Here is a 12,583-nt window from a genome sequence, read left to right on the forward strand (position 1 = left end):
CTATCAGGCAAATCATGACCTAAATGTTTCCTCACCTTGTTGATGGGTAGGGATTTACTTTAGGTATTAAGGGACACCAAAGAAGAGAACAGAGATAGACCACAGCTTGCTGATTTCCCAAGTCCATCTCCCAGCAACAAAAGCATTCAGGTGATCCCTATATGTGTGCTCAGTGCCTGGAACACAAATGAGCCCACAGGAGACACAAAAGCACCACCAAATATACACTTAAATATGGAACAATCATGTGGCCTTTATTTCCTCACTTGTAAAATGAGTCACATCCAATCCCTAGTTACTATGAGACCAAGATTTTACAATTAATTTATAATCCAATTAATAGAATCTTGATGTTTATATTTTCAAAGCTACAAAACAAACTGAAAAAAATGACAGTCTTTGTATCCAGATGTTATTTCAGACTATTCCATCATTTATTCACTTCTAAAGATAAATCACCAATAATAAAGAAAACAACAAATTCTTATTTTAAATAATTTTATTTTTCAAAATTTTCTAACACATGGTGTTAGAAAAATGAATTTTGGCACCATGATTAAAAACTTCAAGTTTAACCTTTAAATTAAAAACAGTAGCTACAAGAAGGACATTTACACCTCACTCAGAGAAATGGTAATAAATGAAGTCAACAAATTTGGAAGGGGGTTAGAGTAAGGTAGAGAAGAACTCACAGATTAAAAAGGATAAAACAGAAATCACAGTTAGAAGGAAAAAAATGAATAACCCTCCCAAAAAGATTAAGAAGAGAGACAAAGGGAAAAAGGGAAGAAGCCAGGCTCACTAACTTTATTTTCCTGATATAAAATTCAAGTACTTAAAAAGTTTTATAAAAATCATAAAATGCGACTAGTCTCAAAATTTTTTTTTTCTTTTTCTTTACCATTTTCTACAATTTAAAAAAATGAAACTAAGAAAAACTCTGTCTTGACATAAGGACACTTGCGGATTTTAGATATGGTGTATACTTAATATTGCCCACTTTAGATGGTCCATGGGAAGAAATATGGGGTTTAATTTCTAATACAAATGTAAAATCATCAAATTCTCTAGAAAAAAAATTGTTTCTAATGGATTTGCTCTTTGATTGTGTTTCCACTGTTTCTTGAGAAAAACATTGTTATTTTCTTTGTATCATCCCATAACTACTAGAGCAGGGACCTGCATAGGTGGTCAAGAAAGAACTTACATAATTGCACCCAAATTCAGTTAGAATCAGTTTCTCAGGTTTCAAAACCCAGGTTTTCAAAACTTTCCATTTATATCCATTCGTTCTACATTTCCCTTACATATTGATAAATAAAATTCTTCTCAGGCTCCTCTTAAATAAGAAAACATTATTAGGCTTATTTGTTACTTGTACATTTGTACCTGAATATTTTATCAACTTGAAACACAAATCCAGAAAATCCTTATTATTCTAAGAGACAGTAAAGCATAGAAATAAATATTTTCTTTTACTTTTTTTTCTTTCTTTTCTTCTTCAACCTGTGTTTTAAGGCTCAGAGCAGACATTAAGAAACATCAAACAACTTTTTACAAAAAGTGTTTTGAATGCTTGGCCCAAAGTGAAGTTGTTCTGTTGAAGTTATTTAAATATTCCTCTCATCTTCTCAAGCACAACTTCAAAGATGTGTTCGTGCCAGTCATCCATTCCAGAAGAAAATTCAGTTCAATAAAGAGTAAATAACTTAGGGATCTATAAATGACACTGCGATGTATCTTGTTCCATTTTTAACCGGAAGTCCTTCATGCAAATGGGTAAGTCTCCCAGGATGCATGAAGCTCCAGCCCTTTCGTGGTGATTCAATAGAGCAGTTATATCTTAGAAATTTGCATCCACCTCCCTAAAATGTAAAAAAAAAAAAAAAGTATCTGCTTATTATTTTCAATTTTTAACCAGTGTTAAAATTTCAAATTATGCCATCTTAGCAGAATCTAAAAAAGAAACAGGTAAATCCCTTTTGATAACACCACATTTAGTTAGAAAACTCTAAACAGATGAGTCATACTTGCCTGAAAATCTTCTCCCACATTATTGAGAGCAATATTGATAGTAAACGTTGAAGCATCATGGTGGGGACGTAGAGACCGCTGTCTCTCCGGGGAGTATTTTACTACGAAATTCAATAGTGCAAACCCCTAAAAAAGCAAAGTCAGTCAGGAGATTTGTTTAACAATAAAAACATAAAAAAAAGCTTATTCATGTAGAATGTGGCAGGGAGCATGCAGGAGGGGTGGGAGGATAACTACCTTTGTATAATAGCCTGCAAAGACCTTCAGTGTAACAGGTGCAATAAACTCCCGGATAAAATGAAGCCATACATTCTCCAGATCAATTTGCTTCATGTGGATATCATCAGTCGGGACATTTTCATAACCGCCAGATATACGGCTATCCTGGAAACAGCATTGACACACCATAAAGGGGAGCCCGTGTGTAATTCACATTACCATTATCTTGGTATTTTTTTATAAACACAGCTCATAATAGACAATAAAAATAACAGTTGCTCAATTGTGGTGTACCATCTGCTTTAATTATAAAACGGTCAAAATTACTCAGATAATACAGCTTTGCAAATGTATTGGTGATGAAGTAAATTACTGCAGAGTCAGTAGACCCCTTTCCTACATATTAAATGTATACGTGAGGTTTAATTATACAACTACTAAAACAGACTTTCCAAAGCCTCAAATCGGCCCTAAAAAATGACTTTGTATCATGACTCTCTGGGGTCCTGGCTGCCTGATGGGCACGCATTCCGCATATATGTGTCCCCTGGATTATAAACTACGGAAAACAGGTTTTCCCCACCGTGACCCTTGCTTTCGATTTATGAAATCCCAAATCTTTCAGTGATTTTCTTCCATTATCCCTCAACACACTGACTTCAAGTTCCTCCTAATATTTCATACTTTTCTCTCCCTCATCAAGTAAGTAGCTGGGGTGATGTTAACTGGGTGGAGGCAGTGATATTCCAGAGTAATTCATTACAATCCCTGGCCTCTGAGGGTTTTCAGGGGAAAAGAAACACATGGAACCCACACCCGTAAAATTCACTGCCAAGTCTTCACACATGAACATAAATGCAAAGCAGGATTACACTGAGGGCATTCAAAACAAATCCTCTTTTCCATGTTTACCCACCAAAAAAAAAAAAAAAATTTGCATTAGCATTTTCACTGCAGGGAATAAAAGGTGATCTTAGAGAAGAAAGACACCAATCATTACAGACATGTCTTACCTAATGCAACTCCAGCACAGGGACACTGGCCCTTACAGACCACACTCTGCAATTACATGCATAAATGAGAAACTGGGGCCCGGACAGATAACAGACTTCTTAGGTGTTAAAGGATCTGCGGTCCTCAAGACAGACTGAAAAGAGCATTCTCCTGATAGCCTGGCCAGCTCAGTTAGGCCAAGGACACAGTTAGAATACATCCCTTCTGAACTTGAATATCTACCCCGACATTCCCCAAACAGACACACATTCTAGCTCTTTGTGTGAAACAGTAACTTACATGATGTTTCCCCCCAGACCACTGGCCATAGTGCTCCATTTCTTCCACCAACTCATCACAGGCTTTTTCAGAAAATATGGGGAACCAAAAGACATCTGGACAAGGCTATAAAACATGGCGCCACCATTAGAAGACATAATAATATCTGTGTCTTAAAATGTTTAAACAATTCTTTGATATGTATAAAATTTTAAACATTTAAATGACAAAAAAATATTGTCATAGTTTAATTTTTCTTTCTCTAGATACATAAGATAATGGCATATCTCGGAAATGAGGATAGCTTATACTTGGAGAATAAGGTATGAGCAATAATTTTGAACACATCTAAAAGAGAGTTCATTTTTAAAAAGGTCTCTCAGAGAAAAATCTCTTAGAAAGAGAGCCCAATGTCTTTCAAAGATAAACTTTTATTGAAAGAATTCCATACCAGAGATCTTTCAATGATTTCTTATTTTGAGAGGTATCATAAAGCCAGAAAATTTAGGACCATTATTTTTTTTCCAAAAGTATTATCTTACAATATATTGTTAAATCTCTATTTTCACATCTGTAGGGTTCCGAGGCTGCAGAGTTGCTAATAAGCCATGTGAATTTTACCCAAAGGCCAGTTTCTCTAATTTCACATTTTCCACTAAAGTAGTATTACCCTAGAAATGCTTTCTTCTGGAAAATTCAGCAAAATGCTCTATACATCATAGTAGCTATTAATACAAACCTGTTCAACTATGTTTTCTGTGAAAATTTTTGAATAATCACGGTTTATATACTTTTCCTTCCAGTCCTATCAAAAAAAAGAATTGTACATATTAACACAAATATATTTTTGACAAATACTTCACTGGCAAATAAAAAGTATCTAGTTTTTATAAATTAAACAACTTAGAAATGGCTGTGTATATTCAACAGAACAGGAATTTTCATAAACTAAGTTTATATTTCAATTTTTGCCTAATTCTGTATGTGCTCACATCATTGCAGGAAACATTTTTTTTTTCAAACTTATTATGTTTCACGCTTCAGAATATTAAGACTTTAATAATCTTACAATGACTAGTTTTAGGAATGATTAAAGGTGTGGCATTTAAAAATTAAAAACAGGGCTAGAGGGCTCTATGATTGATAACATGCTTAGCATGCTTAAGGACTGGGGTTCAATCCCCAGGACCAAAAAAAAAAAAGGATAAAATAAGGAACAAAATTGTACCAATAAATAATAGCAAAAAACCATTAGTGAATTAATTAACTAGGGTCTTATTCAACTAACAAGGTTAAGAATTAGGTCCTTATATTGAAAATGGTTCCTCTTCATCTAATTCAGAAATTTTATTCTCTTTTACCAATCTCTGGCATAATCGAGAAAGTTTACGATGAAATATGGAATGAATTAGGTATCTCCCTAGGTATCTCCCCAATATCTTCTTAAATGCATTTAGACTCTTGAAAAATTTTTAACTTTCTTTTTTATAAAGTACAAATATGGGAAGTCACAGCATAAGCACAGACTCTAAATAATTCTAATAAAAACATGTTTCCAAAAATATTTATATTAAATATATCTCTGAGGCTGGATTTTGGCAGAGCAGATGATTTATATCATGCTAATTTTATATGCCATTCTTAGTTTTGTATGTTTATATGGAGCCTGTTTTTGATGTGGAGAAGCCAAAACTATCTTCAAATTCTTTAAGGAATGTCATTTATACATAATGTACAAATATGATGATCTATTTTCTGTATTATTTCATTATTTTTCTAATATTTATTCATTTTCTAATTCTAAAATTTTAGAAAAATTATATATAAATAGTCAAACATGAAATTTAAAAATATCTTTTTTTCCTATGCATCATTTTAAAAAAATTTCTTTAAAGTTTATGGAAAACAAAATCCCCAAGAATTTTTACATTTGAGTATTAATAATAACTTTTTATTTTAGGCAAACTTTCAAGTCATTGAGCAAATTGTGATTGTACTAATTTCTTAGGAATTCTGATGATGTGTCAATCACTAAGTATTTTGCTATGAGACAGCACTCAGCATATCCACAAGTAGACTAATGTTTCAAAAAAACAAAGAAAGCCGTAGAAAGAAAAGTCATTTCTGTTCAGTTCTGACATTTTCATCCTATCCTCTCCAGAGACTGGAACGCTTACACAGAGGTGCAATTCAGGATATAATTTAGGGCATCTTACCAGGAAGCTAACCTGCTATCTGAGGAGCCAAATAATTCTACATTCAAAACATTAAGAGATTCAATAAAATATGAATTCTACCCTCACATAAAATAGACCTCTTTTCAATTCTACTCCCATGAATGATAAAGACATACAGCTAAAACAGGGCAAAAGTACTTTAAAAATACCAAAATGTCAAAAAACATTCTTTCTCTATTCAGGAGAGTATTCAAGAACTATTAAATTTACCATTTCTGGAACTCTCCCACAAAATAAAAGACAATTTTCATCAGGTGAAGTGAGTCTGGGTAACTGAAAACTTTTACTATTGCCAGGAGGAAAATCTTAAAAACAGCAGATTAAGAGAACATGTCCCTTGAATAAATGTGTGGAGCTTACAAAAAGAAAAAAATCATTATAAAGCAAAAACAGAAGCTTTTTACTATCTGATGAAATCTTTAAGAAAACAAGAACAGACTTTAGAAAGTAAATCCTTTCTTCAACTTAAGACTTTCTTTTACGCTGAATGAGCTTACTCCTCAATTTTCTCTGGTTCTCTCAGGTGTACATTCACAAAACTGTCAAAACGGATTAACAAAATCATGAGATACTGTGTATTTTCCTCAGCTAATTCTTGAATTTTCTTTCTGAAAATCAAAATATTATACACAAACTATTTGTAAACTTTTCTCTGAAATGGTGATTAAAGATTGTATAGAACTTTTGAATATATAAAACAGAAAATATGAGAAGCCAAAGAAACTGATAATTAAGTTCCTCAAGCCTACAATATATCTTTATGACACAAGTTCTTGGTAGAGTTTAGATCTACTCTATAGATCATTAAATACAATTAACTATTTCATTTTTTAAATGCCTCTTATCATATTTTTGTATTATTAGCTAACTAGTTTATGTCCAGTTAGACTTACAGGAGAATAAGTAATAAAAGAAGTTGAAAATGAAACACATACCACAGGATTTTCAAATATCTGCCAGAGGTCATTGTTATAATGGGAAGTGTTGTAATTAGCAGTGGATAGTAGTCGTCCAAATTCATGTCTATTAGAAATGTACATAAACACACCCTATATGCCAAAAAATAGGAGTGTTAAACTTGGAGGAAGGTACAAAATATAAGTTTAACCATAGAAAAATATATAATATGATATATTGATTTCAATTTTTATAATTTCATTCATAAACATGCATTTTATTTTTCAAGTAAAACGTGCATGATTTAAAATAAAAGAAAGAAAATTTGGATTATAATTCAGACACCACACAAAACTAACAGATAGCACTGACACCCAACTGAAAAAAAGAAGATGAATGGATTGTTTTTATGCCTTTCTCTTTGATCCTAGATGGAGACATGGGGAAAAAAATTCCTGTTTGAAAGCAGAAATATTTTTGAGACACCAAAATGCAATGGGTTAGACCTTCTTTTGGCTTCTTTCCTTTCAAAGAAGACAGTGTTACATTTTTAAACCAGAATTAAAAATGTCATTATTAGTGCATCACTGTATTTCATTCTTTTGTTGTTCTAATGTTTAAAGTCAGAACACAAAACTTAGTCATGCATTGTAAAGGCAGCTAAAAAAAAAAAAAAGTGCGTTTCATTTCCTTGCCATAAACCAAAAAAACATGGCAAACACAACTGATGCAAGGACGTTGATTTTTGTACCTGTTTTAGTGGTAAAAGGGTTAGCAGCGACCAATAAAATAAATCAAGAAGAAGAGCTCCTAAGTCTCATTTCTTTAATCAAGATGCACTGTATATCCACCTCTACCTCTTCTCCCTGTCACCCATCAAAATAAAACCCAAAAGAACGAGTGCAAGAAACTTGGGTTTATCTTTTTCAACTGTCAACTATAAAATATAAATCAGCTCAGAGATCCAAGTGTTAACTTCCAATATCCTGCTCAAAATCACACAGATCACACACACACACACACACACACACACACACACACACACACACACACATTCAGATTAGTAACCCATGAACACCAACATTATATAAAGCTAAATGCAAAGAAGGTTCTTAAATAAACTTTACTTCTATGCAATTTACCATATTTAATATTAATTACATAAACAAAAAATAAATAAAAAATAAATAAAAATAACACCTTTGGGGGGCTGAGCATTTGGAATGTTTCCGGAGTAGGGGAGTCTTTTTCCCTTTGTAAAGTCTAAAATGAAGAGAAGCATTGGGTAAGTTGACTGCACACCCACTCTCTTGGGTATTCTTTGGTAAATAAAAAAAAAAGTAGCTCTTGATGAAAAGCTGACATTCTGACATGTCCTTCACAGACAACATGCAGAACAAGCAAAGCTGATAGCGCACACAAAGAAACATGTCCAGCCTTTTCTTTTCATTTTTTTTGGGGGGGGGGGAGTCAAACACAAATCCAAGCTCATTTCTAAGCAAACTTCATTAGAGACATATTTAAGACAAAGGAAAAAATAAATAAGATGCCATTCCGGGATGCGCTGTTGAGTGAAACCAGCCAAACATGAGCACAAAATACAATCACAGGTACTGAGGATATTCGATAATAACAAGGCACATAGATTTGTAGGAAAAACAAACAAATTCAAACAAATCATGCTTTGTTAAAATAAGAAAAAAATACTTGCCAACTTTTCTGATTTTTCTAAAACCACAAATACTTATGTAAATTTGGGACTAATGTACACCTCGATCGTTTCTAAAATAGGAAATCATATAAATACATTTTGACATATCCTGAAGAGGCAAGCTATTTCCTATAATTGTTTAATATTTATACTGACATTGTATTTGTAGAACAGCAATGTGTCATTAATTTTTGACATCAGATTAAATATTCTACTTATTTTGACTTTTTTTCTAATTTTGTGAGAAGGAATCTCTTTTGTTGTTGCTGTTGTTCTTTTTAGTTATACATGACAATGAAGTCTATTTTGATATGTTTGTACAAATATGAAATACATCTTATTCTAATCAGGATCCAGTTTTGGTTTGTACATGGTGTGGAGTTTCACTGTGGTGTATTCATGTATGTACACAGGACACTTATGTCAGATTCATTCCACTGTCTTTCCAAGAAAGTGAGGTTGAGAACTACAGTATACACCCAGCTAGAAAAAATGCAGGCACCATTTTCTAAACATCTTAAATGTGTAATGATTATTTCACCTAATAAACCTTATTTAACTAATTTTATCTAGGATGAATGAAAGCTATAAAACTTCAAATAGAAGAGAAGATGTATTCTTAAGACCAAAGCTGATCCATAAAAATTCCATCTTCATTATTAAATCTTGCTGTGATGGGTATGAGTCAGCCTTAATTAAAATTTTCAAACCACTTTTACAGGTTAATGTTCAAAAATGATTCCCCCAAACTACTCTCAACTTTTTCAATGCAGTACCAAAAAAATTGGCTAGTACTTACATATTAGAGAGGAAAAAAAGGTATGAAAACACAACTGGCCAAGCAAGTTGTCTCATGAAAACGTTCAAGCAAGCAGCCACTTGTGCATCTTACCATTTCTCTAGCATTTCGGCAAAGAGCCATATCAGGATCTAGCTTATCACGAACAAAATAATTCCTTTCATTCATCTCTGAACGGAGCGTTTTTCCTTTAATTAAGTACACATTAGCCATGTATGGGACATTCCATATTCCTCTGAAAGTAAAAAAGACACTCCAAAATACCAGATACAAAAATATTTACATTTTTCTTATGTTTTTAAAACAAATGCTTTGTGTGCGTTTATGTTTTGCATATATAAGTTATACAATCAACACACAGACACATTTATTGATACTTAACATACATAAAAGATTACTTGGTAGACATACGTTTTATGAGATTGAAGAGACAAATGACTCTCTAACTTCAATTTAAATAGGGCGATATCTGCTTGGCATTTTTGTCTGTTGGGTCACAGCTATGGCAGTAGGATCATAATATTTTGTTTTATAGAATGATTCTATTTGAAAAGTTTGATAGAGAAACAGACACAAAGAGCAGTGGTGTGCTAGAGCTCGCTCACACTGGCCCCCAGAGCTGACGGTTAGTTCCAAGTCAATGGTTTGTGATTTCACTTTGCAAACTTGACATCAGACAGGACAGTAGTATTTATACCACGGAAATGGGAAACACTAACACTGGGGAATTCCCTCATTCCCAAGAGCCAGCTGTTACTAGCACACCATGGAGTAGAGCCTAAAATTCCCCTAAATTGTATTCTCTTGAAGAATAGTAAACTGTGTCAAATCTTTTGAGAAAAAGGAAGAAATGAAGAAATACAGCTGAAGTCTGTGAGTGTTGGGAGTCTCTCCCATGTCATTCTTTCCAACACCTACCTCCTCACCCTGGACATGACTCATTTCCTAGGAATGAAATAAGAATAGTTTTGCCTGAAGGACTCTGCCTGCTGCTTTTAGAAAAGAGAAAGGGAAGATCTTGAACCAGAAGATGGAATTGGACATTCAAGAAATAGAATTTGTCTTATTAGATCAGCCTGAAAGAAAATGATCTCAAGAGGTATGCAATCTGTTAGCTGAATTCAGAAATTAACCATGGCTGGAGTGTGCAGTGTCTCTGTCTGAAGGGAAAATGCAAACACACACATGTACATCCTGAGTCATCATTCCTTCTCCCAGTTCCTAGACAGGAAGTACCCTATAACATCAACTGGATCAAATGCCTCTGCCAGATTTTTATACTTGAGACAACAATGACAGGAAGATGACACAGAAAATCACCAGTGTCTGCAACAAAAACAATGGCATACAACCAGAAACCACTGACATGAACTCTCTACTCTGTATCTGTTTCTCTTCAGCTGTACCCATGAGTCATATCAGATACATGCATATAGATCATCTCAGAGTCAGTATAAGTACTTTGAAGCAATAAACTAAGATCTAATACAGTTTTCTTAGCCTATTCATGCTTTTTAATTACAGCAAGCAAAAGCCTTTTTATATTTACCTCATCCAAAATCAAAGATTTTATACCAATTAGTATTTTCACAAGCAAAACATCTTTTCATATTCAACTAACCAAACAAAAAGGTGTCCTTTTTAAAAAATAGCTCTTCTTTTTAATTATAAAAATGTTTCTCCTTTTCATTTAGTCTGACACGTTTAAAAGTAAGGCAAAGTGCAAAATATCTCAGTCCACTATCTGTATGGAAAAAAAATATGGCATTCTTCTCTGTATTGGTTTAGCAAAAATCCATTTCAATTGTGATAACTTTTAGTTTAAAAAATATCAACCAGCGTCCCTGAAATAAATACCACTCATGCAAACATTCTGCAACATGTATATTCTTTCCAGTACTTAGAAATGAAAATTAGATATTGGTGAAGAAAGCTGCCTTTAAAGTAGAAGATGAACTATTTCACATTAATCTCTCTCTCTCTCTCTCTCTCTCTGTGTGTGTGTGTGTGTGTGTGTGTGTGTGTGTATTAGAAAGCTTTGGTTTTCTGTGTTCTTGTGTGCTTACAAATGAAATTTAAAAGCTTATATATGAATTTTAAAAAATTGTTTAAAAGTCAAAGAAACTCTTAATCACAATTATTAAATAAATTAACTAAACTAAATTCCCTTTCCAATACTAAAGAGTATTACTCTGATATCTATCATAAGATACACACATTAACCATAAACTCTTAGTATATCTTTAAGAATGACTTGTACCTTTAAAGATTCAGAAATTCTAAAACAACTTTTTAAGATATTAAGTTTTACATGAATATTTCAGAATCCCAAGTGGTCCTCAAATTTCCATTAAACAAACAGCAAAAAAAAAAAAAAAAAGATATGTAAAAAATCTGAAGTACGTTAACACGCCCACATTTCTAGACTATAGTATTATATGATAGAAGAGTAAATCAAGTAACATACACTCTATTCCCTTGAACGATGTCCACGTAATCCTCAGATCGGGCATAATAGCCATCAGGACTCAAAGCTCCCCAGAAGTTGGACCACAGCTTTCCATGACGTGTGACAAGGGGAGCGATGATCTTTCTAAAGGGAGATCAATCAATATCATTACCTATTGTTAAATTGCCACGGTTACATGTTCTGAGCTTAACATGACACATAACACACAAAAAAGAGCATTTAACATACATGTGGCTCATCTGAAAGAAAAAATAAAATAAAAAGAGAAATTTCTTCCCAATATCTTTTCTTACATGGGTACCTGCAAGTTTTCAAACACAATTTATCAAAAAGTGCAGTAAAAAAGGAAAATGTCATTTAAAATGTTGATAAAAATAATAAAAATTACTTTTAAAGGACTTTACATCCTAGAAACTACCTTATTCATATGGCTATTATTATATTTTTATTCCAGCATTTCAGAAATCATACTAATTGAGGTCAAATATTTTCCTTCTTATTAGGCAGACAGAGAAGCCCCTGGGGCATTCAGGTATCCAATAAATATTTGTTGAATAAAAAAAAAAGGAGGATGGGCTGAGACATTTGTATATAGTCCAGTTTTCCCAAATTACTTTTAGGTATGTTTCCATTTTTTGTGACTTTTAAAATGGGTTGTGGTTATTATAAGGCAACTCTGGCAACATGGAACATTTTTTCTGGTCCTTTATTTCAGGAAATAAAATAGAGGGTGACTGCCTGCAAAGGCATGAGCATCCCCCTACAAAACTCATGCTGAAACTTAACCGGCACTGTGATGATGGTGCTGAGAGGAGGACTTTAAGAAGTAGTGAGGTCAAGGGTGCACCACTCCATGAATGAATGAAGGCCCTGGTCTTGGGAGTAGGTTAACTATAAATGGGGAGGGGGTAAGTCTGTGCTCTGTGTCCTCCCTCTCTCTCTCT

At 33.3% G+C, this 12,583-nt stretch overlaps 1 protein-coding gene across 4 annotated transcripts in view; it reads right to left on the reverse strand.

Annotated features, from left to right (window-relative positions):
- Positions 1 to 233: 233 nt before the first annotated feature.
- Positions 234 to 12,583, reverse strand: part of Plod2 (procollagen-lysine,2-oxoglutarate 5-dioxygenase 2) — an 86,342-nt gene continuing 73,992 nt past the window's right edge. Inside the window, exons 12-21 of one of the 4 annotated variants that reach the window (XM_078043472.1) lie at positions 11,637 to 11,762; positions 9,263 to 9,404; positions 7,860 to 7,922; positions 7,039 to 7,086; positions 6,698 to 6,811; positions 4,265 to 4,330; positions 3,547 to 3,651; positions 2,272 to 2,418; positions 2,035 to 2,160; positions 234 to 1,865 (exon numbers count right to left, since the gene is read on the reverse strand). In XM_078043472.1, coding sequence (XP_077899598.1) covers positions 1,710 to 1,865; positions 2,035 to 2,160; positions 2,272 to 2,418; positions 3,547 to 3,651; positions 4,265 to 4,330; positions 6,698 to 6,811; positions 7,039 to 7,086; positions 7,860 to 7,922; positions 9,263 to 9,404; positions 11,637 to 11,762 — 1,093 coding nt within the window. In that variant the 3' untranslated portion in view covers positions 234 to 1,709. Of the gene's footprint in view, positions 1,866 to 2,030; positions 2,161 to 2,271; positions 2,419 to 3,546; positions 3,652 to 4,264; positions 4,331 to 6,697; positions 6,812 to 7,038; positions 7,087 to 7,859; positions 7,923 to 9,262; positions 9,405 to 11,636; positions 11,763 to 12,583 lie in introns of all 4 variants that reach the window. The other 3 variants (XM_078043473.1, XM_005325726.5, XM_005325727.5) reach the window with 3 other exon arrangements.

This window comes from Ictidomys tridecemlineatus, chromosome 3, assembly GCF_052094955.1.
Source record: "Ictidomys tridecemlineatus isolate mIctTri1 chromosome 3, mIctTri1.hap1, whole genome shotgun sequence".
Classification (NCBI taxonomy): Eukaryota; Metazoa; Chordata; class Mammalia; order Rodentia; family Sciuridae; genus Ictidomys; species Ictidomys tridecemlineatus.